Genomic DNA, 25653 nt, shown 5'->3' on the forward strand with positions numbered 1-25653 from the left:
GGTCGAGTGACGGGCCACAAAGTTAGAGATATGGCGGCATCTGTAGCTTTCCTTCGATCAACTCCTATTGAGGAAATCTGCAAGGCTGCCACTTGGTCCTCGGTTCATACTTTCACCTCTCATTATTGTCTGGATACCTTATCCAGGAGGGATGGCCACTTTGGCCAATCTGTTTTGCAAAATCTTTTTTCGTAAATTGCCAACTTCCCTCCATCCCTTTTTACTTAGCTTGGAGGTCACCCATGTGTGGGAATATGCTGCCTGCTTGTCCTGGGATAAAGCACAGTTACTTACCGTAACAGTTGTTATCCAGGGACAGCAGGCAGATATTCCCACAACCCTCTCACCTTCCCTGGTTGGCTTCTTGGCTAGGTATCTGAACTGAGAATCCTCTCAGATGTGCCCCCTAGTTCGGGCGGGAAGGCACACGCGCATGCGCGGTGCACTGCTCGAAAGATCGAGATCTTCAAGCAAGTTTGCTTTCGAGGCTGTCCGCTGCGGGGCTCCGTCGGTGACGTCACCCATGTGTGGGAATATCTGCCTGCTGTTCCTGGATAACAACTGTTACGGTAAGTAACTGTGCTTTCCCTACCCCCACCCCTAAAATTGACATTTTTTAGGGCTCCCTGTGTTTTTTCCTGGGTTATTTTCAGTTAAAATCTGCACCTGTGGCGACCATCTTGGATTTTTCTCGCTTTTTTTTTTTTTAAAGTTATTTTAGCACTTGCAAGCTTTGTTTTTGCAAGAAAATAATTCAGATGGACTCCCCAGGGCAGGATGTGATGGATTCGTGCCTTATTTGCAGTGGATGGCTGTTGAATGCGCTGCCATGTTACACATGTGCTGCAGCCTGCGAGGGGTCAAGATTTGCCCGAACCTAGTGGCTTCAACTTCTTCCCGGTATTTCTGTAACAGAACCTGTGAAAAAGGCATCAGGAAGTGCTGCAGAGTGTGTAGGCGATGCTACGAATAAATGCAAGTGTGTTTCAGGATATAAACTTCCAAACATTCAAACAAAGGTCCGCAGGAGTCAGCTCCCACCGTGGAGGATGAGTTTTCCCCTGATTTTATTAATATGCTTTATCAAGCTTACTTGGCTAAGAAGTTTCTGCCTGTCACCCTTCTGCAGGTATCCTTGCCAGCCATAGGAACTCCGTCCTCTGGACCAGGGCCTTTTCGCTTGCCTCCACTCTAGGATTCTGGCAGGCAAGCCAGTAGTGCCTGTGGTTGTGCCAAATACTCTCACCATGCCTCTGCTTATGCAGGGGGGCACCACAGCTGCTGCAAATTTTCAGGAACTAGATCCTAGTGGAGCCCTGGATCTCAGACTTTTTTAAGCCCATGCATATGGTGGATTTCATTTCTGAATCTCTCCAGGAATTGAAGCTGCAGTCTGAGCAATCTGTCACTGCGGAATGTTCCCTTATAAGTGACCAGAGGCTGCAATCCTACTCTTCCTAATCATCCTGACCTAGTTTGGATTCTTACAGATTTTTTGGGAGGCGCCTGAGGGTCCCTTGAAATTGCCCACGCTATGTGTTTGCTTTATCCCACAGTGGATGCTTTTAACAAGTGATTTGCTTCCCCTAAGGTGGATTCCTCGGTAGTGCATATCACCAAGCACACTTATCTCCCCAGTGATTGGTGGTGGGGGGTTCCAGAAGAATGTCCAGTCCAGTACCAGCCTGTGGATTTTATCCTTAAGCAACTGATTCAGTGGCTGTAGGCATAAAGGCAGTGGCAGCCTCTTCCTTCGTGGCCAGGGAATGCCATTCCAAACTTCACCATGATACTGACATTGTAGTGCTTCGTGGCCTGGGTTTTCTGGTCTCAGGTGTGGACTATATGGCTGATGTCCTGTATGATATTTTGAAAGTCTTCTCTAAGCTTTTCACCTATTCCATTTCAGCTCGCAGGATGCTCTGGATCCGTCAGTGGATGGTGATTCTTCCTCTAAAGCGTCCTTGAGCTGGTTGCCCAATAAGTGACAGTTTCTGTTTGGCCAGGATCTGAATGACCTCATGGCTAGTGTGCAGGATCGCCTACCTAAGTCATTGCCTGTGAATAGATCCTGCCCTTCCAGGGGTTCAGGGTGCTCTAATTTTCTTCTCTTTGGTTATTCTCGCCAATACTCAGGACCCTCTGCTGGCCTACAGCCCTCTTCATCTGCCAGACCATAATTAGACAGCTCTCGGCACCAGCCATCCATGGGGAAATGTCCGGCAGTTCCTGAAAAGAAGCAATTCTGACGCCAGGCTGGTGCATATTGGGGAGCAGTTGTCTGCCTTTCCGGCCGATTGGCAGGCCATTACCTCCAACCACTGGGTCTTGGAGGTTCTCCAGGACGGCTATAAACTGGAGATTTTCTGTCCTCTGACCGAATATTTCTGGGACTTACTGGTGGGCCACTCCAAGAAGGCGGCTCGTATAGTCCACAGTCTGCAGATTGCTAGATATTGCAGCAATAGACATCATATTTAAAGTCCTTCCTATGTATAAAAAGGGGTAAAGGGAACCACTATCACCATGGAAGAACAATTATTCACCCAAAAGTATAAGTCCACTTAGCTGAAAGTCCACTTAGCTTGATCCAGCAGATGAAACAGTACAATGTGCCACGCAAATCTTATAAAGTTGCCAATTAAATGCTCTACGGAGCTTCTCCGTTTTACTCATAAATCAAAGCTTCATCAGGAGCATCATAACTGATCATATAAAATGTGAACTGTAACAAATAGACATAGCTGTTTGTACCAAATAATCTTCTTTCTTATCTTTCAGCAGAATAAACATAAAAACCCCATCCCCAAAAGACTTATACAAAAATTATATGGGAAAGAATAGACTTAGTACTAAGGAGTTCACAGCTCAAATACTGAGATACCATCTTTTGGAGAACTTAACAGAAAGAGGCAGCTTATATGCTAATACAGTATATGTATTGTTCTAGACATTTTTTTAGTAGTATTCTTAGTAGTAATTTGCTGTTTTAATTCACAGAATCTGTGAAAGATGACGACAGAAAGCCACTTACTTCCATCATCTTTTCCTGCAAGAAACATCTTAGATTCTCCCAGTCCTTATATTAATTGTCCTGATTACAAAGACTCTTCTTCCACATCCTTATCAGGAGACAGTGGATACAATGAATCGCTACAATCCACCATCTGTGATCATACTGATACAAACTATGAAGTACTGGATCCAAGAAGTCTAACCCAGGTGCATGAAGACTCTGAAAATGTAGATCCTACTTTACCATTTTCTCCCATTGAAATTGAGAAGTATCCGTTACTGATGAACAGAAAAGAAGTAAATGGAATATTTATAGATTTTTATGAAACCCCTAAAGTACCAAAAAAAAGTGTTCCATTGAGAAGGCGATTACTTATATCTAAAACTTCTAGTGGAAATGTGGAGTGTTTAGATACACTCAACAGTACCATAGGTAATCATGAAAAGGGCATATGTTTACAACAAATTTCTTTTGAGGCACACATTACAAATACGTCTTTGCATTCTCCAAGAAATGTTGATTGTAAACCAATAAGTTCTAGTACTTTGAGAACAGAAGAGTCTATTGCTTCTTGTCAGAAACGGAGGCTTGCCTTTTCCCAACAAAGAACCTCTACACTCGAGGATCCAAAAAGTGAAAACAACTTGATGACAGAAGTTGAATATCTGTCTCCAGTCAAATACAACAATTATAGTGAGACCACTGATGGCATCCTAATGAACTTTGATGAATGTACATGTCCTAAGTTATTTAATACCCCTATTTCTTGTAAATTTAATTTAGAAAAAAGTGAAGATGAATTTCTTACTCCAGTCAGCAACCTTGCAGCAGATTTAAATTTTCACTTATCAAATATAATCACTCCTCCTGCTGTACAAGTGTGTGACCTGGATTTTTCAGAAACTGAAGATAGTGCTTTCCATTCACTGGACAAATCACAAGATTATTCAGCAGACTGTGAAAATTCTTTCCAAGAACTCTTTCAAAAACAGAGAGATACTCCTAAAACTTTACTAATAAGAAGTAGGCCAAGAAAAGTAGAACGAAACAGAAGGTTATCAACGCTGCGGGAAAGAGGTTCACAGTCAGAAGCAGAAGAGGAGCATAATGAAACGGAAATAATCACTTCAGAGTATAAATTAAAAGTATTAAGAAGCTCTGTCACTGAAGACAGTGAATATGATGTTAATGAGGAAGATGGTGAAAACTCTGTACTAAGGCTTGAAGATTTATCAGGGACACCTGCTTTGCAAATAGTCCATGAGATGATAGTTAGAAGCAAAAGAAAAAGACCAGAGCAAGCTACAGTACAGATACTTTTGGGACATGCTGAAGGAGCAGAAACGTCAGAAATGGAAGATATACTTTCTAGACTTATTGGCAAGAAAATGGGTATAGAAAAAATAGATATATTAGCAGAATTAAAATGCAGGAATTTAAAACATGTTCTTGCTATAGTCCTTGATGCCTCAACAGTGGAAAGTATATGTAGGTAAGAAACTGATACCATACATCACTTTGAAAATCCATGTAAAGTAAAATAGTGTGGTTGTTACGTTAATCCATTTAAATGACAAATTTATTATTCATGAGTATTCTAATATGGTATACTAGATGAGAAACAATTTGCTTATTCAGTCTTCCTAGATTGGGTAAATGACCATACAGGTTTCAATATTCAAAACTTGAGGAACCCTCCTCCTTCCATAGTTCTCACCAGTCTTTAAACTCTTCTTCATATTGTTGCCCTTCATATTTGTGAAGTATGCTAAAATTCTGTTAAAGTACTGGCTTCCTCATTATTCACTAGTAGACTGGAAGGTATCGCCTCATTAAAAAAAAAACAAATGCATTTCTAAATACTTTTTGTGAGCTTTCCCAGCTTTATTTCATGATGTCTTGTTCTAAAACATTTCTGGTGGTCAAACTATTATAAAATACTATGATAATTTTAGAAAAAAAACACCTTTTTAGAAAGAGTGGAAGTAAAAAATTGTAACACCAAAGCAGTGGAAAAGTGAAAACAATGCTGTGTGCTGCCTTGGGTGAATCTTGTCATAAAAGCAGTTAATAAATCCAAATATGTGGCAAGACAGATCAGGTTGGACTGTAATGGGCTTAAGTGGTGCCAATGACTGAGAAATGGCATCAGTGTAGGGCTTTTTCCTCCTTGTTAAAAATCTTTATTTTAATGTTTTAAGTTTCCACCATTATCTCAGGACAAGCAGGCAGCATATTCTTAAATGTGGATGATGTCATCCACGGAGCCCCGGTTTGGCCACTTTAAAAGTGCATTGCCACTTTAAGAAATTTAGAAAGTTTGAGATGGCCTGCACCTTGCATGTGTGAGTGCCTTACTGCCTGACATAGGCGCGCGGCTCCTCAGTTCTTAGTTTTCTGCGGAGCTCACTGAAAACAACGGCTTCCCCATCGAGTTAATCAAGGTCAAGGTTGAAGATTTTGACCTCTAAGAAAAGTGGGCTGGCTTTGAGGTCGATGTCGAGGCAGGAACAGGATTCCAGGCCTTAGGCAAAGACCGATCCATTTCTGGTAAATGTAGCACAACAAACACCCATCCCGAACGTGGTCAGGCTACACTGCATAATCCTGTGATCGGCGGGAGTAGAATGAAAGACGGGTATGGCAAATCTGAGCCCCGCGGGCAAAAGACGCAAGTAGGCCCCGCCATGACACGAAGAAAATAAGAAACTAAATTTTTTTTTTTTTAAAGAAATGCACAATTAAACACAGCGACCCTGAAAAAGAAAATACTTGAGCCGCGGTGAGAGAAGGCATGAGTAGAACTAAGTCTAGTGCAGAGCGTCGACAACGAGTGGCTTGTCGGCTCTGCGGAAAACAGAACTGAGGAGACGCATGCCTTACCTCAGGCAGGAAGGCACTCGCACATGCGCGGTGCGGCAGTTGCGAACTTTCTTAAAGTTTTACAAGCAAGTCTGCTTGCGAGGCTGTCCACATCCGGGCTCGGTGGATGACGTTACCCACATGTGAGAATATGCTGCCTGCTTGTCCTGGGATAATTTATATATTTAGTTTCCCCAAGTCCAGTTTAACCAGCAAATTACATAAATAGCATATTATGCCCTTCTCTATATATAATTTCCTGATCTATATATTAATTATCCTGACATACATTTATTCTGTTTGCCTATAAAAAAATACTGTCCAGACAGGTCTTTCACACCCTGCTATTTGTTCTGCGCTGTTTCCGCGAGACAGCGCCTTGCTCAGCATGTAGGGGTGTACTTTGTCAGCTATGTAGTAGGGTGCTTTGTGGTAGAGGTTTTTATGAGCTATTGCGGGCCCCTTGAAGGCACAGTGCTTGTTGATAGGAAGCCAGTTCGCTGCACGTAGTGCAGGTGAGGCAGGGTCACGGAAACTGAAATTTTTTTTAAAGACGCAGATCGATGTAGACCAGGGGTGTCAAAGTCCCTCCTTGAGGGCCGCAATCGTCGGGTTTTCAGGATTTCCCCAATGAATATGCATGAGATCTATTTGCATGCACTGCTTTCTTTATATACTAATAGATCTCATGCATTTTCATTGGGGAAATCCTGAAAACCCGACTGGATTGCGGCCCTCGAGGAGGGACTTGACACCCCTGGTCTACATCGATCTGATGTAGACGGTTCAGGTTTTTATGCAGTAAGGCCATTGAAGAGTGTATTGCAATAATCCATACACAAGAGCACATAGTTATAGAGGAGGTGGGCAAAGCCTGGTTCAGAGAGATAAGGTCGGATCTAGAGAATGACACAGAGAAAAAAATTTGTTCCCGTCCCCGTGAGCTCGGTCCCCGCAAACCATCTGATCCCATCCACACAAGCCTCGAATAGTTTTATACTGAACTTATTTTATTAAAGTATAAAAAGAAATAATATTCTGTACAATTGTCATTTTATAAATCAAAGTTCTGGCTGCTGAACTAGAGAAAGAGATGTTAAGCTGGCAGGGATTTGTTTATAAATGTTTATCAACACAACTAATATACTACGTTATCCTAAAGCAAAAAAAAGAAAATAAATATAAATTTTTTTTTCTACCTTTATTGCCTGATTTCTGCTTTCCTCATCTTCTTATTCAATTCCTTCCATCCACTCTGCCTCTTCCATATACTCTGTTACTGTGCCTCTCCCTTCCATCTCTCCCTCCACCACCCCCAATTGGTCTGGTGTCTTCCCTTCCAGTGTCTTCTCCCCACTCTCTTCTCCATTTCCTTTCCAGCGTTTTCTCCCCATTTTCCTTCTGCATCTTCTTCCCTCGCTCTCTCTTCTCCATTTCCCTTCCGCGTCTTCTCCCCTCTCTCCACTCCCCTTCAGCACCCTTTACGCGGTCCAGCAGACCCCCTCCCGCTCACCGTGGTCCGAGCATCTCCCTTCCCCTTACCTTCGTAGCGATTCTTTCCCCACCTCATCATTCTCTAGGGCAGTCCTGCACAACTCAAAAATGATCCAGGGCCGAAACAGAGTCGGAAAATGTAGCGAGGGCCGCAGGTAGTGGCCATGGCTCGAGGCACCTGGAAGTGCGCGGACATTGCAGTGATAACATCATGCTAATGCGTGACATCATCATGTTGACATCTGCGCATGTGCAGAGGCCTTCCAGACGGGCCCTGAGACGCCATTAGGGGGTGCCAGCAGGGAAGAGGGCAGGAGAGGAGAGGCACTGGCGGCAGCTGATTGCCTACACCAGTGTTTCCCAACTACTTCAAGTTAAGTACCCCCAACCACAGACTTCCCAAGCTTCATCCTAAACCCACCCAAGCTGTGCCCTAGATCCTGCCCCCTTTATTAATTGTAATGCAATTTTTTCCTTTCATTTTTCATATATACACAGTACACACAGCAGATATAAATTCTCAAAACTGACACATTTCGATCACTAAATTGAAAATAAAATTTTCCTACTTTTGTTGTCTGGTGATTTAATTAGTTTCTGGTTGGACTTCCATCTGACTGCATCCAACATTTCTTTCACAATCCAGCCCCATCCCCTTTGGGTCCAGGTCTCTCTGCTTATCTTCCCCAGATCCAGTGTCAGTTCTCCTTTGTACCTACCACCACCTTTGTTTCAGGTCTTCCTCTCTCTCCCTCCTCTGTTATGATCTTCCATCTCTCTGTTCTTCCTCAGGGCCTCTCCCCCTTTGTCTCTTCTGTCTGCACCTCCCATAGTCCAGCATCTGCCTCCTGTCTTTCCTCTTTGGTCCAGGCTTCTCTCTCTCTCTACTTATGGAGAATTTAGGAAGCATCTAAAAACATATCTGTTCCTGAAGTATTTAGGCAACTGACCTGTACAATCTTATTCCACAATAACTGATCTCTAGAGCTGTTAATCGCTAGCTTTTAACTTTGTTAATTCTACTCAATTTGTAGCATCTTTTAATTATTGTAAACTGCATAGAACTTCACAGTCCTGCGGTATATAAACTGCTATTATTCTTTCCTCCCTCCCTGGTCCAAAATCTTTCCACCTCTCTGCAGTCTCTCTCTTCCCTCTATATACCTGTAAGTCCAACATTTCCCTCCCCCCTTTTGTTTCAGGTTTCTCCCTCTCTGTCTTCCTTCTGCTAACATTTTGAGTCCTCCCACCTTTGATCAAGGTCTTTCTGTCTCTCTCATTCTTTGTCTTTCCCCTCCCAAGGGCCTGGCATCTCTCTCTCCTTGGTTCAGGGTGTTTCTCCTCTAGTCCAGCATCTGCCCTGTCTTCCCCCTCCCTTTTGATTCAAATCTGCTTTTCCGCCCCTCAAGGTCCTTTTCTGTCCCCGCCCCCAGTTTCCAGATCCAGCATCTCTGGCAATCCCTATCCCACCGGGGCCCTCCTGACAAGTGGGGCCTTACCTCCACTGCTTCTTGCATCCAGCGAGGTCATCTTCTGCGCTGTGACCGCTGCTGCTTATCGAGGACCAATGTTTAAAGTTAATTATGGCAGCCTTCAAATCGAACTTAGCAGGCTTCTGTCAGGGGTGGGACTGCGGCAGAAGGAACGTGCTGTGGAGACTGATGGCAGCTGCTAGGTTCTCTCTGCAGGCAGCCGTAATTAGCTTTAAAGTGGGAATCTGGAGGATGCTGAGGGGGAAGCAAAGGAAGACAGCCGGGCGCAAGGGAGAGCCGTATTACAGTGGATCTCAACCTTTTTGACACCAAGGACCTCTTTTATAGAAGCACATTTTTCCCGGGGGGGGGGGGGTAGGATTCGGGGGCAGGTTCGTAGGGCAGTTTTATATACAATATACATTACATTTTTATTATTATTGAGTTATATCATAATAGAAATTATACAACTTACCATAATGCAGAATCAGTGGGAGCCCTGAGCTTGTTTTCCTGCAACCAAACGATCCCATCTGGGGACGATGGAAGACATGCGTGCAGAAGAACCCCGACAACTCTGCCAACCCATCCATCTCTCCCTCCCATCCCCCAGGTGCAGCAGAATCCCGACAAACCTGCCAATCCATCTCCCTGTACAGCACCTTTCTATCTCTCCCTCCCATCCTCCATATGCAGCAGAACCCCCAACGACCCTGACAACCATCCTGCTGTGCACCTTTCCATCTCTCCCTCCCATACCCCAAATGCAGCAGAACCCCGATGACCCTTCTACCGCGAGGCCCCAACATACCTCCGTTCTGAAAAGCTGCCTTCCCTGCCAGGGCCTTCCATCTGCTGCCGCGTCACTAATGAACGCCCCAGGGAAGGCAGCGAAGCAGCCTGTTCAGAACGGTGGTCAGCAGAGTTCTGCTGAGGGATGGAGGATCTCTCGTAGCTTGGCTTTTGGGGCCCCCTGTCATATCCGGCGCGGGCTGCAGTGAGAGCCAATTTTTTGCAGGGTTGCTCTAGGCGAATCCTCCATAATTGGTGCAAGTAATAGAATAATAATAATAACTTTATTCTTATATACCGCCAGCAATCTTGCGACTTCTAGGCGGTTTACATTAAATAGAAACTGTAAATACAATAAATAATAGCTGTAGATACAATGAATAGAGCTGTACATACAACGAATTGAAGAGAATAACAGTGTGCATCTGATAATGTCATCATTAATAATAATACCAACAGTTTGTGTGTAGGGTTAGGGTTAACATTTTACAAGTTCTGGTATATGATGATGTTACAAGGGGGGTTGATGGCCTGGTTCGTTGTCTAGGTATTTCAGGAACAGGTAAGTTTTTAGGTGTTTCCTAAATTCTCCATAATTGTTCGTGTGTGCAATTAGTTTTTCTAGGTCTTTACCCCATGTTGCTGCTTGATACGATAGCAGTTGTTGATGATATCTTTTATATTTGCATCCTCTGGCCGGTGGGGAGACAAATTTCAGGTGTGTTTTTCTTTCGTGTCTGTTGGTTGGGAATGAGAAGAGGTCTGTGATGTATTTAGGGGTTAGCCCATTTAGTACTTTGAAGCAGAGACATCCTAGTTTGAACTTCGTGCGTGCCTCCATCGGCAGCCAGTGTAGGAGTCTGTAGGAAGGGGTTATGTGGTCGGATTTTTTTAGCCCGAAAATCATCCTGACTGCTGCATTTTGTATCAGTTGTAGTCTTTTCTTTTGCTTCTGGGGGATTGTCAGATGGGTGATGTTACAATAATCCAGATGGCTCAGTATTAGGGATTGTACTAGAATTCTGAAAGCTGAAGTGTGGAAGTACGCCTTGATGGACCTAAGTTTCCAGAGAGTGAAAAACCCTCTTGATTAGGGAGTTTATATGGTCTTTCATGGTTAGACTTTGGTCTAGTATTACTCCTAGGACCTTCATCGTTGATTGAATGGGGTAGTCAAGATTGTTAATGTGTAGAGATTTTGTCATGTTATGCGTTTGTGGCGAGGCTATAAAGAATTTAGTTTTATCCGAATTGAGCTTCAATTTGTAATCTGTGGTCCATTGTTCCATCATGTTTAGCGCTTCAGTTGCTTTGAGGGTGATTTCGGAGGGAGACGCAATGAATGGGATGATGATTGTGAAGTCATCTGCGTAACTGAATACTTTGATACCTCGTTGGGACAGCTGCGTACCTAGTGAAGCTATATAGACATTGAAGAGTAGTGGGGATAGTGGGGACCCCTGTGGTACGCCTGATGGGTTTCTCCATGTTTTAGAGAGATTGCAGTTGAAGCGAACTTGATAGGTGCGAGTCGTGAGGAATCCTCGGAACCAGTTCAGCACCTCGCCTCCAATGCCAATTGCGTCTAAGCATTGTAGTAACTTTTCGTGGTCTACCAAGTCGAAGGCCGAGCTCATGTCGAATTGCATGATTAAGGCTTTATGACCTTTGCTGAATAAGTTACGTAGGAATTCTAGAATCGCTGCAATCACTGTCTCAGTACTAAACAACGGTCTGAAACCAGACTGGGTTTCGTGTAATAGTGAGAACTGATTCAGGTAATCCATCAATTGGGTTTGTACCAGGCCTTCCATTATTTTTACGAAAAATGGGATGGATGCTACAGGTCTATAATTGGTTGCTGATGTTAGGGTTAGTTTATGATTTTTTGGAATTGGGGTGATTATTATGTGACCATTTTTTGATAGGAATTTTCCGTTTTTGAAATTATTGGACATATGAGTCCATAGTGTTATTTTAAAGTCTAATGGGGCTGCTTTCATTATGTTGGGGGGGCAGGGGTCTAGGATGCAATTTGATTTGGTATACTTGTTGTAGAGCTTTATGAAGTTGCTCCATTCTAGGTCCTGAAAGGAGTTCCAGAACATGTCCGCTGGTATTTCATTATCATGTGTGTTGGCTGTTTGCTGTTCGTCTGAGTTGTTTGTTGGGCAGTTGTTCCTTAAATTCACAATTAGGTGGAGACGACTTGGGAGATGTGGGCAGTGAGTGAAAGATGGCCGTCCAATATCGCACCAAGGCTGCGAACCTGATCTTTGGCTGTTAGAGTGGTTGATTTCCAGGATAGTGATGGGCGGGGGAAACTTGTGCACTACTTCCTGACCCAGAGGAGCTCTGTTTTGGCAGTGTCAAATTGAAGTTTGTTGTAAGTCATCCAGTCTTTCATGTCTGTAAGACAATTGTGTAGTTTAGTGAGTTGGGTGAACTGATCTCTACTCAGAGGAAAGAGCAGTTGGATATCATCGGCGTACAAATAGATCTTGATGTTGAGTTTGCGGGTAATGTCTATGACAGGCTTAATGAATAGGTTGAAAAGGAGTGGGGATAGTAAGGCTCCTTGGAGGACCCCGCATTTAGTGGGTTTAGGCCTAGAGATTTCTGAGTTGAACAGAACGGATTGACTTCTCTGTGATTGAAAGAATGGGAACCATTGGAGTGCTGACCCTGTGATTCCTAGGTTGGTAAGTCTGGTTACCAGGATCTAGTGGTCGACTGTATCAAATGCTGCGCTAAGGTCGAACAGGATCAGTAGGGCATCATTGCCTTTGTCTAATATGGACCAGCATTCATCTATGATGTCCAAGAGGATGGTTTCTGTGCTATGGCATGCTCTGAAGCCTGATTGGAATAGGGCTCCTTGCTGATCTAGGAAGGGTAGCTGTCTTAGCACTATATTCTCTAGTAATTCTGAGACAAAAGACAGATTGGAGATCAGTCTAGCAACTTGGGGGTCAAGCGTGGGTTTCTTGAGGATGGGTTTGATGAGGACAGATTTCCAGCAAAATGGTACATTTATTAAAGAGAGGAAGGATTGACTCGGTGAAGGCATCTTGAACTGATATGAGATTGGATGGGCATGGGTCTAGGAGTGAGTTGGTTGGGCGTAGTTGTTTCATGGTCACTATGAGATGTCTGGGTGATTTGGTTGGAATTGGGGAAGAGATCTGCTTGGACGGTCCTTGGGAGAGTGTGGAGGGGGAGGGGGGAAGCTGGGGAGGGTGTTGTCGATTTTGGCTTGGAAGTAGTCGGAGAGTGTCTCACTGCTGAGGTCAGCTGGGAAGTTGTGCTTTTTCTCATGGGATGCGGAGAAGAGGGGATTTGTCAGTGTTTATATGTATCTGGAGCAACTGGGGCCTTTTTGAAGGAGCTGAGTATAGTAGGCTTTGTTTGCCTTCAGGATAACGGATTTATAGTTTGTTGAGTGATTCTTCCAATGGGCTTTATTCTCCTTTGGCATTTAGCCCATCTCCTTTCGGCTTTCCTGAGGTTTCTTTATTGGGTTCTGAGTTCATCCATGAACCAGGGGAAGGAGAGATTACGAGTGGTTGGCTTTGTCTTTCTGGCTTGAGCTAGGCTCTCTCATGTAGTAATTTTATCCCAGTGTGCCAGGTAGAGGCTGTTGAGTTGATCGAGTAGATGTCTTGGTGTCATTCTTTGGCAAGTTTGTGGATGTTGGCAGAGAGGTCACGGAGGTTGACCGAGTCTGGATTGAGCACTCTCCTTGTGTGATGGGTCTTTGGTAGCCAGGGAGGGAAAAGTGATGAGGTGGTGGTCTGATCATGGGACAGGTATGATAGTGGGAGCAATGCTTCAGGGATCTATGGTCAGGTCTTCATGAATGAAGATCCAGTTGAAGGTGATGCCTGTTCAGTGTGTGGAGGATGAGACAATCTGGTGGAATTCTAGGTCATGAAGTCAGCCGCTGTGCCCAATATTCTGGGAGGTTGAAATCTCCTAAGATGGTTATTTGCTTGTAGCAGGCATACAATTTGGTGATGAGGAGGTCCTCTAGTGTGCTTAAGGGGGAGTTGGGAGCCCTGTATATAAGGGCAAAGGTGGTTTCACAATTGCCTACAATGAAAATAACTCTATTCATAAACCCAATCAGATACTATCTTTTCAAATGATGCTGCGTATAATCTGTTCAGAGTATCAGCAAGGTCTCTGCATACACTGTCTCCGCCTGTAGAATGCGGGAGATTCTGCCTCTAAAGCGACTGAGTAAATTGCCTTTCCAAGGGTCAATTGCTCTTTGGTAAAGGGCTGGATAATCTAATGGCTAGTGTACAGGATCGCAAATCCAAGACTTTACCAGATAGCAGACCAAAGGCCCCTGGGGGTCTCATTGAGATAATTTTTATAGTTCTTGATGTTTCCTTCAATACTCAGCATGATCTTTGACCCATAGATCCTTCCAGAGTCCAAGACAGAGATTTGGAGGAGCTAAACATCTGTCTATTCCACAAAAGACTCAAGTGTGTTCAACAAATAATCATAGATCAAAGTACACACTCAGTATATGTATTGAAAAATATTGAACTTCGAGCCTCTATCCAATACTGTAGTCAACACCACTCAAAAAGTATTCCCCACTATTTCATATTATCCTTCAAGAACAAAGAAAACAAAAAAGGGAAAGAAAACAAAAAAGGGGAAGAAAACCAAACAAGAAAAAAAAAGACCTCAGTTAGGCTTCATGGGTCTGAAAAAAACTCCACTCCTTGAAATAAACACAAAATTGGGTATGGCTGACATTGGGGGAGAAAGCTCAGAAAGACCAACCAATATTAAATAGATTAAAAGAATTGACATTACAACACAAAAAGTACTCAGCTTTGTCAGTAGTGAATTTCCATTAACCCCCCCCCCCCCTAACACAGTCACTGCTTCAAATCCATGCTACAAGCATCTATAAACAAACAGGAAATCCCCTTTTTGCCAAAAGCTGCTTCAGGGGTTAATCATTCATCTCTACTGTGACTTCTTACATTCCACCATAGCAAAACAAGAATTGTGGTTTAAAGGAAAGGCTTCCTAAAACTCAGGATAGGTTAATGGCTTTATTGGGAAGAATGAGCTCTATCTCGGGAGACATTTGACACCATCGTAAGTTGCTGGGGGCATCTGATAGTTGACCTCATGCCTTCGGCATCCAACAGGAAAACAGCTCAGTTTCTCAGTCGAAGATAATGAGCTCAGAAGCGATAGCTTGGACGCTCTGGTTCAGCCGTGGCCCTGGGAAGAGCTGCTGTATGTCTTCCCTCCGTGGCCCATGATAGGTAGAGTCCTGGAAAGGATAATGGACCATCAAGAACTGGTAGTCCAGGTGATGCCAGATTGGCTAAGATGGCCGTGGTATTCGGATCTAGTCCGTTTAAAGTGGAATCAGGGTCTCAGACTACCTTGTTGTCCAGGCTTGCTAACACAGGGCCCTATTGCCCTGGAAAATCCAGACCATTTTAGTCGTACAGCATGGCTCTTGAGCACGCAGCTTTAGCATGCAAAGGCTATTTGGAAGTGGTCATTGCCATTCTCCTGAAGTCTAAAACGCAAACGCACTGTCAGCCTAAGCGAAAACCTAGAAGGGTTTCCAGAGCTGGTGTGCACAAAAGAACAGGGACCCGTTTACAGCCCCAATTGCAGTGTGCTAGCATTTCTTCAGGAAGGACTTGAAAAAGGCCTAGCAGTGGGCACCCTTAAAATACAAATTGCGGGTCTTTTGTTCTTCAAACCTCAGATCAACAAAGGAACATTGGCTTCTCATCCAGATTTTTTAAAGGGAGCATTATGTCTGAATCCACTAATACGGCATCCTTTCCCGGAGTGGAATCTGAATTTTGTTCTGTGAGCTCTAGACAGAGCTCCATATGAACCTTTGGAAAAGATGTCAATAATGGATGTCGCTGTGAAAGCAACATTTTTCGTGGCTATCACATCTGCACGAAGAATATCGGAACTACAAGGCTCTATTCTGCAGGGATGCTTTTCTTAGAATATCGGAGATGGGAATAGTACTACGTACAGACCCATCCTTCTTTTTTTTTTTTTTTTGCAAATAATTTATATTGAAAAAGCAGTCAATACAAACAATAAATTATAGTCATGAAACAACATAACTGGTACAGCATAGGAATAGAGCAGAGTTGTGAACAAATTCACTGCAACAGGGAAAGTGCAAACAGAACGCCCACAGGAGAAAAATACAGAAACAGAAAAACCCCTCCAAATATGGGTCCTAGAAGGTATAGCATGAAGTCAACCTCCTGAATTTAACTAAGACTGCTAGAACATTTTTGTAGAATCGTAAACCCCTCTCTCATCGCTCTCCCTCCCATCCTCTCCGTAGAGCACTCCAGCCCACGCAACACACTCGAACCACAACATACATACTCTAAGCATACCACAGTCAGACATTAAGCACAGTAGCTTCAGAGCAACAGGCTGTGCCAGTAAGTTGAGGTCCCATAGGGTAGACCTCCCAAACCCCTAAAGACAGAGTTAGGTCGAGGCAGCAGATACAACAGATTTGGCTGTGGCATGAAACGCCCTCCACAGTGAAACATAAAGCTTTTTGTCGCTACTCAAGGGAGCTGTGTAGGTCTGTAGTTCAAATGTTGCTAGCTCCCGCATTTTGTGAAGCCACTGGATGAAGGAGGCCGGAGCCACCTCAACCCAGTGCAGGAGCAAGAGCTTTTTTACCACTAGGAGTGCAGTGTATAAAAACTTCTGGTGTGGCAGGGCGAACTCTGCAAGTAATACCTCCCTCTGGTCTCCCAAAAGCAAGAGTCCATAATTCCTGGATACCGGCCGGCCAAGCAGGTCATCAAGGAATAGTAGAACCTTGAGCCAAAGAGCCGCATGGGGGCATTCCAAAAACATATATACCAGTGTGCCTATGGCCCTCTGACAATGGGAGCAGGTTGCATCATCCTAAAGGTCCATGACCCGTCCCCGAGCCCTGCATATATGAGCACAGTGGATGATCTTAAATTGCATCTCTCTGAGATCCGTAGAACCCGTTAATTGAATACGATTAGCAAAAAGGTCCAAAAATTGGGCGTTGGTATTCAAGAGCCAGGTCACAGGACCACTGGGCCACAATCCAGGTCAAATAAGAGAGAGATGGGGGAGAGCATTCTTAAGGATCCGATACCAAGTGGCTAAGGTATTCATCTGAAAGGGTAACAAAGCCAAATGGGCATCCAGCCTTCCGAAAGACCATTGCTCGCCCCACCTGTGGGATAAGGAAAGATGATAATGTCACGCTTGCAAGTAAGCCCAAAACTGCTTGGCAGGGAGTTCCCAACGGGACTGTAGTTGTGTAAAGGTGGGGAAAGTCCCCGTGCCCTCATCAGAAAGATGCCTCAGGCTGACACAGCCCCGGGACTCCCACAGTTGAAACCCTGAGGAACCCATCCCTGGGAGGAAGTCTACATTACCCACCAGGGGCAAGAATGGGGATGCCTGAGGAGTACGCGCTGTTTCCTCTGCCACTACCACCATGCCTGGCGAAGGGGTTTCAGAAAATGAAATCGGAAATCAGCCCCTGGCGAAGACCATGGATGCACATGCAGCAAAGAGACAAAGGAACGAGGTGCGCACCATTCAGTGAACTGGGGGGGGGGGAGAGGGAGAATTTATAATGGCCTGAGATGCCCTCATGGACAAAGAGCATCAGGGAAGTGACATACAAGCGAATATCAGGAAGATTCAGTTCACCCTACTGTTTATCCAAGGATAGGGTGGTGAAGCTGATTCGGGCCCTTTTGTTATGCCACAGGAAGGAAATACGGAGAGACTTAAAGGTCTGTGCATCTTTATTCGTGATCCATAAAGGGACCATTTGGAGTGGATATAAAAGTTTCGGTAGTAAGACCATTCTGAATAACGCCACTCTGCCCCAAAGGGAAAGCGGCAAATCCTTTCACTTCACACAAAGCTTATGGATAGCCTCAATGTGATGAAGAACATTAGATTGATAGAGGAGATGAGGTTGGGTACTCAGATAGACTCCTAGGTATCGCATCGGTATTCAGATAGGGGCCACCGGAAGAGCATCATTCCATCGCTCGTGCCTGTAAGAAGCCAGGGGTAAGAGTTCCGATTTGGCACAGTTAACACGAAGGCCCGATACGGTCCCAAAGTCTCGGACAATAGAGAGAGCCACAGGTAAGTGTAGATGGGCTTGTTCCAGATATAATAGAATATTGTCTGCAAATAGATTAATGCGACTCTCTGGCTCCAACTTTGATACCCAGAATGATAGGGTCGGAACGGATCTTAACCGCCAATGGTTCAATAGCCAGTAGAAAAAGGAGCGGGGACAGCGGGCACCCCTGCCGAGTACCGTGTTCAAGCGGAAAGGGTGGAGTAAGGTGTCCATTAATGAGGAGCCTAGCCTGGGGCAAGAAGTAGAGACTACGCACTCATTCCACAAAGGTACCCTCCAACCCATATTGACCCATGACCCAAAAAAGGTAAGACCAAGAAATGCTATCGAACGCCTTCTCCATGTTGAGGCCTACAATAGCCGCCCGATTGTCACCCCCCCCCCCCCTGTGAGAGTAAATGGCCATCAATGCCCTCGTAAGATTCATAGAGGCATATCTCCCAGGTACAAATCCCACCTGATCCTCATGAATAAGAAGGTGTAGAAAGGCGTTCATACGCTTAGCAAGCAGTGCTGCGAGCAATTTTATGTCTTGATTGAGAAGCAATATGGGTCTATAAGATCCCACCTGAGAGGGATCCTTGCCCGGAATAGGCAATAAAACAACATAGGCCAAATTGTAGCAATCCACACTTTTCTGTGAATGTAAGGAATTAGAAGCTGCTGCTGTACCAGGCCATGGTAAGCCCTCATCTGGAGTACTGCGTCCAGCACTGGTCGCCGTAGAAACATAGAAAGATGACGGCAGAAAAGGGCTACAGCCCATCAAGTCTGCCCACTCTTCTGACCCACCCCATCAAGTCTGAGTGCTAATGACCCAGATCCTTAGCTCGACCCCCATAGGGATCCCACGTGGATGTCCCATTTATTCTTAAAGTCTAGCACGCTGGTGGCCTTGACCACCTGCACCGGAAGTTTGTTCCAGTGATCTACAACCCTTTCTGTGAAGAAATACTTCCTGGTGTCACCATTAAATTTCCCTCCTCTGAGTTTGAGCGGGTGCCCCCTTGTGACCGAGGGTCCCCTGGGGAAGAATATATCGCTTTCCGCCTCGACACGACCTGTGATGTACTTAAATGTCTCAATCATGTCTCCCCTTTCTCTACGCTCCTCAAGAGTGTATAGCTGTAGTTTGCCCAGTCTTTCTTCGTATGAGAGACTCTTGAGTCCGGAGACCATTCTAGTGGCCATTCGCTGGACAGATTCAGCTCGAAGCACATCTTTTTGGTAGTGTGGTCTCCAAAATTGCACACAGTATTCCAGGTGAGGTCTCACCATGGCTCTGTAAAGCGGCATTATGACTTCAGGTTTGCGGCTGATGAAGCCTCTATTGATACATCCCAACATCTGCCTTGCCTTGGATGAGGCCTGCTCCACCTGTTTGGCAGCCTTCATATCTGCACTGATGATTACTCCCAAGTCCCGTTCTTCTGAAGTCCTAGCTAGTGTTTCCCCATTTAAGGTGTAAGTTTTGCATGGATTTCCGCAGCCGAGATGCATGACCTTACATTTCTTAGCGTTGAAGCCCAGCTGCCATGTCGAGGACCAGTTTTCCAACGTGATCAAATCCTGCGTCATATTATCCTTGAGATTGCTTTCACTTACTATATTACACAGTTTGGTGTCGTCGGCGAACAATGTTACTTTACCCTGAAGCCCTTGGGTCAAGTCCCTTATGAATATGTTGAAAAGGGATGGTCCCAGGACCGAGCCCTGCGGCACTCCGCTAGTCACTTCCGATGTCTCAGAGAGGGTGCCGTTGACCACCACCCTCTGAAGTCTTCCACTCAGCCAATCGTTGACCCATGCAGTTAGTTTCTCACCTAACCCCATCGACTTCATCTTGTGCAATAGTCTGCGGTGTGGGACACTGTCAAAAGCTTTACTGAAATCCAAGTACACTATGTCCAGAGACTCTCCCGAGTCTAACTTTCCCGTCACCCAATCAAAGAAGCTGATTAGATTGGATTGGCATGACCTACCCCTAGTGAATCCATGTTGACAGGGATCCCTTAGGTTCCCCTCGTCCAAAATCGTGTCTAGTTTACCTTTAAGTAAAGTTTCCATGAGTTTACATACTACTGATGTGAGACTTACTGGTCTGTAATTTGCAGCCTCTGCTCTGCAACCTTTTTTGTGCAGAGGAATGACGTTGGCTGTTTTCCAGTCCAGGGGGACTCTCCCTGTACTTAGGGAGAGATTGAAGAGTACTGCTAACGGTTTTGCCAAAACATCGCTTAGCTCTCTGAGCACTCTTGGGTGCAAATTGTCCGGTCCCATGGCTTTGTTCACCTTAAGTCTTGACAGTTCACTGTAGACATCAGCAGGTGTGAACTCAAAATTCTGAAATGGATCTTCCATGCTTTGCTTCATTTCCAGCCTTGGCCCGTGCCCTGGTGCCTCGCAGGTAAAGACCGAGCAGAAGTAATCATTCAGCAGTTTGGCTTTATCGGAATCTGTTTCCACATAATTCCCGTCTGGCGTTCTAAGGCGTACTATCCCATTTGTGTTCTTCTTCCTGTCACTAATGTACCTGAAGAAGGATTTGTCCCCTTTCTTAATGTTCTTCGCTAGAGTTTCTTCCATTCGAAGTTTGGCCTCCCTGACTGCTGTTTTGATCGCTGCAGACTTTGTCTTGTATTCAATGTTTGCTTCCTTCTCCCCGGTGCGTTTGTATAAGAGAAATGCTCTTTTCTTCTCCTTGACGCGGTTCGAGACCTCATCAGTGAACCATTTGGGTCTCTTGTTTCTTTGTTGTTTATTTACCGATTTAATGTAGCGGATAGATGCCTCATGAAGGGTCGACTTCAAGGTTGACCACATAGCTTCCACATTATTAGTTACTTCTTGAACCTGTAGTGTCTGATGAACGAAATCTCCCATGCGTGCGAAGTCAGTGCCCCGGAAATTGAGTACCCTTGTTCTTGTTTGAGATCTAGGGAAGCCTTTCCTAAGGTTAAACCATACCATGTTATGGTCACTGGTGGCTAGCGTTTCTCCCACCGAGACCTCCGAGACGCTTTCCCCGTTCATAAGTACCATGAAGAAGGACACGAAGAAGGACACGGTACTACTTGAAAGGGTCCAGAGAAGAGCGACTAAGATGGTTAAGGGACTGGAGGAGCTGCTGTACAGCAAAAGATTAGAGAAACTGGGCCTCTTCTCCCTCGAACAGAGGAGATTGAGAGGGGACATGATCGAAACATTCAAGGTACTGAAGAGGATAGACTTGGTAGATAAGCACAGGTTGTTCACCCTCTCCAAGGTAGGGAGAACAAGAGGGCACTCTCTAAAGTTGAAAGGGGATAGATTCCGTACAAATGTAAGGAAGTTCTTCTTCACCCAGAGAGTGGTAGAAAGCTGGAATGCTCTTCCAGAGGCTGTTATAGGGGAAAACACCCTCCAAGGATTGAAGACAAAGTTAGACAAGTTTCTGCTGAGCAAGAACATGCGCTGGTAGGGCTAGTCTCAATTAGGATGCTGGTCTTAGACCAGAGGGCCGTCGCATGAGCGGACTGCTGGGCATGATGGACCACTGGTCTGACTCAGCAGTGGCAATTCTTATGTTCAAAGAGGTAGAAATGTCGGACAGAATTTTATAGTATTTGGGCCCATAGCCATCAGGCCCTGGAGATTTAGTTAATTTGAGCTCCTTAATACTCATCTCCACCTCAAGGCGGGCAATGGGAGCATTCAGGGCTTGAATCTGGGCCAGAGTGAGCCTAGAGAGGAGGACATTCTGAAAAAAAGCCTCCTGATCGGTATCTTTAGAAGGCTTATGGGCATAGAGGTCTTTGTAATAAGTCACGAATTGGTGATGGATATGGGTTTCGGTCGTAAAAGTGTGACCCTATGGATCGGTAATAGCCGTAATGACCTGGTGCTTGCGATAGGGACGGACTAATTGTGCTATTAACCTGCCGGCTCTCCCCCCCCCCCCCCCCAAACGATGAAGGTTATATCAATGGAAATACAGCTCTCGCTCTGTCCGCTGTGTAAGATTCGCATCTACTTGTTGTCTAAGGGTACGTATGCAGAGACTATCAGCGTCCATCAAGGTCCCCTGGTGGTGCCTCGTAACTGCTGTAGTTCGCCCGATAATATCAGCAATTCCGCTTCTTGTTTCTTTTTTTCCCAGCGACGTAGGCAATAACAAAAACCATGCAGTACCGCCTTGGAAGCTTTCCAGAAGAGACCCGGATTGAGATCAGGGGCATAGTTAGTACTATAATAATCCAACCACTTATCTTGCAGATACCTGTGAAAAGCAAGGTCCTTAAAGAGGTATCCCGGGAAACGCCAGGTCTGGTTGGAGGGATTAGCGGTAATTTGAAGAGAGAGCACCATAGGGGAGTGACCAGATAGAGGATCTTCCAAGATCTCTGCTTCAGCTACTATAGGCAGTAGAGAGGGGGATAACAAGAAATAATTGAGACGTGTGTAAAGAATATGGGGGTTAGAATAGAAAGTATAGGTGCGTTTCTTGGGATGGAGCAAGCACCAAATATCCAAAAGCCCAAGCTGCGTAGTCAGAAAGTTAACCCCTTTTCCCATGTGGTCCTTTGGGAAGCGCTTTGTGGAAGCGCAGTCCTGAGTGGGATCTGTCGTGATATTAAAGTCCCTCCCAGGAGGAATTGGTAGCCTGGTACTGTGCCAGCTGAGACATCACTCCCGAAAAGAAGCGATGATTGTAAATATTAGGAGCATGTACATTACAAAGCAGGAATTTCCGTCCCCAAAGCTCCCCCAGCACCACGACATATCTGCCTTCCCTATCCTGGATAACTTTATGCATTTGAAACGGAAGTTGTTTATGGACCAAAATAGCTACCCCCTTTGGCGACTACTATAAGAAGAATAGTACCCCTCACCCACCCAATCTCTCCAAAGTTTCTCATGTTCTACTCTCGTAAGGTGTGTCTATTGTAGGAAGGCAATGTCAATATGGTTTACGAAACCATGAGAGTATCTTCTATCCCATCCACATTGAGGGTGGATAATTTCAGTTTAACCATAATCTACCTGCCTATCAACAACATGTGTAGTAAAGGTCTGCTATGGAGCAGAGGGAAAAAGGGCCCCCCAGCTAGGCCCCCCTCCAGAAGTACAAAAAGGATCCACTCACTGATCCCCAAAGGACAGCTGTGTATCTGCCCGCCTAAAAATGACATGGCCATCGATTCAGAAGCCTGTACTCCTGAGCCCACATGCATACTCCTCCATTCAGACCCATCCTTCTTGCCAAAAGTAGTGTCCACCTTTCATGTCAACCAGGAGGTCCGCCAAGAAGGACAGGATCATGAAATTGCTAGACATGCGCAGAGTGTTGCTGCAGTACCAAAAAGTGACTGAGTTTCGGCTTTCAGATCATCTCTGAGTTAGTGGGCACTAGCTACTGGGGTCAGTCAGATGGATTCGAAAGGCCATTTCTTTGGCTTATATCGGGAGTGGTAAAATACCTCTAACTTCCCTGAAGGCCCACTCTACTAGGAGCGTCACTCCCTCATGGGCGGAGTTCAAGGCAGTGTCCACGGAAGAGATTTGTGGAGCGGCCACTTGGTTCTCTCCATACATTTATAAAATTTTACAGGGTGGATGTAACGGCAATATTGGATACTGCTTTCAGAGCTTTGATGCTGTCAGCAGACTAGATTCCAAGGACTAGATTCCAGTGGTTCAAGACTGATGTTTCTATTGAACTAGAAGGGACGATGATGTACCCACTTGTTAATCTTCTTTCTAGGAGATAAAAATGTCAGTCTTGAAGCCTGCCCTGTCAGATGATTCCTAGCCTGCTATTCTGTCTCGGACTTGTCCATAGCACCGGACAGTTTGCTTCTTTCCGTGAATTCAGAGAGGAGAGGCTCACCTATCTCAAGAATATAGGGGGTATTCGCGAGAACCCCATGACTGTTAATGTAGGCTGCACTCAGATAGGCGAACTGTGTTCTGTTTCATTTTGGGTTATAAGGTGTTTATCATTGTTAATGTTCTTTGTAGTATTAAGAGCAGAACAGCATTGTTTCTAGGGGAGAGTCCTCGTACCCCTTCTTTTTTTCTGTTTATTCTCCATGGCTGACCACCTGTTTTGATATAAATCTGAGGAGTACAGGACAGCCCAGGGAGGCGGAACAGAAAAATGCAGAGGCTCTCTACACAAATACCGCTGGTGAAGGTACATAAACCAGAGGTTCAAGACTGATGTTTCTATCTCTTAGAAGATGAACAAGGTAGGTAAGAGACTCGCTCTAAGCTTAGTTATTCATTTTAGTTATGTATTCATTGATTTGACACTTGGACATCATTCTCCATATGTGCAACTTAGGTTAGTATAGTAACCTAAAAATTTTACAAAAAATTCACACTCTTGCATTCATGTCACTCTCAACCTAGTTTCTGGTGAACAGTCATGCCTCACTTCCAATTTTCATTTGGGCACTTGTTTCTTTTCATAAAATTTGGATATTATTTGAAATACCTGTGCTCTTCTGTTGACTGAACTTTATTACAGTATTTATATTTCTTCTGCTATGTGGTCAAGAAAGCTTGGATTAGATTAGAAAAATAGAATTGCATATCTAATCGCAACATAGATAGTAAGCAAAAATAGTAATGTTTTTTTTATTTATGGATATATTTGCTATGGTTTGAGACAGGAGTTTTCCATACAAAAGAGAAACTATTTTACACAGTATCTCGGAATCAGCTTGTCTAAAAATAGCTTTCAGATCTCATTATATTATGCTCAAACTCGTTCACATCTGGAATACGTAAAATATTTCAACAGGATTTTGCTGATTACCATAGTGGTTTTATCTTCCAAAAGCATTTTGGCTTTGATTATGCATTTTGTATTATAAAAGACAATTATCTTGCTAAAGACTAATTGTTTATTAATGCTAATATTAGTTATGAAAACCATAAAATAAGTGTTTGTATACTCTAATTTTTTTTCTTTTGCAGTATATGGGAAGTAAGCAGAATCTGGCGTGAAATTGTTGTACAAGATAAGCATGCAAATGAAAGGAGAAAATTGTATCTTGAGCAACTGAAAACTGAAACTGAGGTAACTGGCCAATGATATTTTAGTACACTAAATGAGAACACTCACATTTTTTTTGGTTCTGTCATGTAGCTTAGATAATGCTCTCACATTTTTCTGAACTGTGCTGATTATCTCTCTTCTAAATCCTGCTTGGCTTCATTTCAGCTAGAATTCTTTCCTTTTAGGCATTAATAGTAACTGCATCTTTGATATCCTGACTTACAATTGGTCTTTTCAGGGCAAGTAAAAGAACCCAAGCTCTGGGATCTGATCTCCAATGGAGTCTGTGTCCTCATTTGGGGTTACATGTATTAATGTAGTTGCATACAACAACAGATCCCCTACCACCACATAAAGCCAACACGGTGTAGTTGCTAATCTACATAATCTACATGTTCAATCCAACCGATGCTTTCCCAATAACCATGTATGTGAGGAACAGGAAAGTAATTGCACTTCCAGTGAAATAAGGATGATATGGTTATCCATCTGTGCTTGTGAGCATATAGCAGAAGATGTCAATCACAGCAGGTTAAGAACCTAATCTCTTTTTCACACTTTAGCATGTCTCCTCCTTATCCCAGGACATGCAGCCAGCATATTCTCACACATGGGTGATGTCACCAATGGAGTCCCAGTACGGACACTTTAAAAGTGCATTGCCACTTTAAGATCTTGGAAAGTTCATGATAGCCCGCACTGCACATGCTTCTTAGTATGCACATGTTTCTTAGTTTCCGCGGAGTGAAGAAGTCACGTTTCAATTGCCGTTGATTCCTTG

The 25653-nt window shown here is 44.4% G+C and overlaps 1 protein-coding gene across 5 annotated transcripts in view; it reads left to right on the forward strand.

Annotated features, from left to right (window-relative positions):
* FBXO43 (F-box protein 43) overlaps positions 1 to 25653 on the forward strand; it is an 87456-nt gene that overhangs the window by 16462 nt on the left and 45341 nt on the right. For all 5 annotated transcript variants that reach the window (XM_033933141.1, XM_033933142.1, XM_033933139.1 and 2 more), the window contains exons 2-3: positions 3001 to 4508; positions 24791 to 24893. In XM_033933141.1, coding sequence (XP_033789032.1) covers positions 3013 to 4508; positions 24791 to 24893 — 1599 coding nt within the window. In that variant the 5' untranslated portion in view covers positions 3001 to 3012. The remainder of the gene's footprint in view (positions 1 to 3000; positions 4509 to 24790; positions 24894 to 25653) is intronic.

This window comes from Geotrypetes seraphini, chromosome 2, assembly GCF_902459505.1.
Source record: "Geotrypetes seraphini chromosome 2, aGeoSer1.1, whole genome shotgun sequence".
NCBI classification, from domain to species: Eukaryota; Metazoa; Chordata; class Amphibia; order Gymnophiona; family Dermophiidae; genus Geotrypetes; species Geotrypetes seraphini.